General features: G+C 49.3%; 1 protein-coding gene across 1 annotated transcript in view; it reads left to right on the forward strand.

Annotated features, from left to right (window-relative positions):
- Positions 1-158: 158 nt before the first annotated feature.
- Positions 159-272, forward strand: part of PHALS_00467 (TRANSPOSON) — a gene marked incomplete at both ends in the record, with an annotated part of 239 nt that continues 125 nt past the window's right edge. The window contains one exon of the mRNA XM_024730355.1: positions 159-266. Within this exon, the coding sequence (XP_024580641.1) occupies positions 159-266 (108 nt within the window). The remainder of the gene's footprint in view (positions 267-272) is intronic.

Raw genomic sequence — 272 nt, forward strand, 5'->3', positions numbered from 1 at the left:
AGTCTGGAGATCTCCTCAAAGAGACTGGAGCCCATTTTCTTGACCGTCTCTACTTCGGACATCAGCCATTCCAGTTCCCAAATGGCTGGCTCGACGCATTCAAGGAACGCCATGGAATTCGCTCTTTCCGTCGCTTTGGTAAGAGTGGCTCCGTTGACATGGCTATGGTCAATGATGCTTTGCCTGCGATCAGGGAAACTCTCGACAAGTATGTCCTGTGTGATATTTACAATATGGACGAAACAGGGCTCTTTTACCGCATGCAGGTGAGT

This window comes from Plasmopara halstedii (genome assembly GCF_900000015.1).
Source record: "Plasmopara halstedii genome assembly, contig: Scaffold_1128, whole genome shotgun sequence".
NCBI lineage: Eukaryota > Oomycota > Peronosporomycetes > Peronosporales > Peronosporaceae > Plasmopara > Plasmopara halstedii.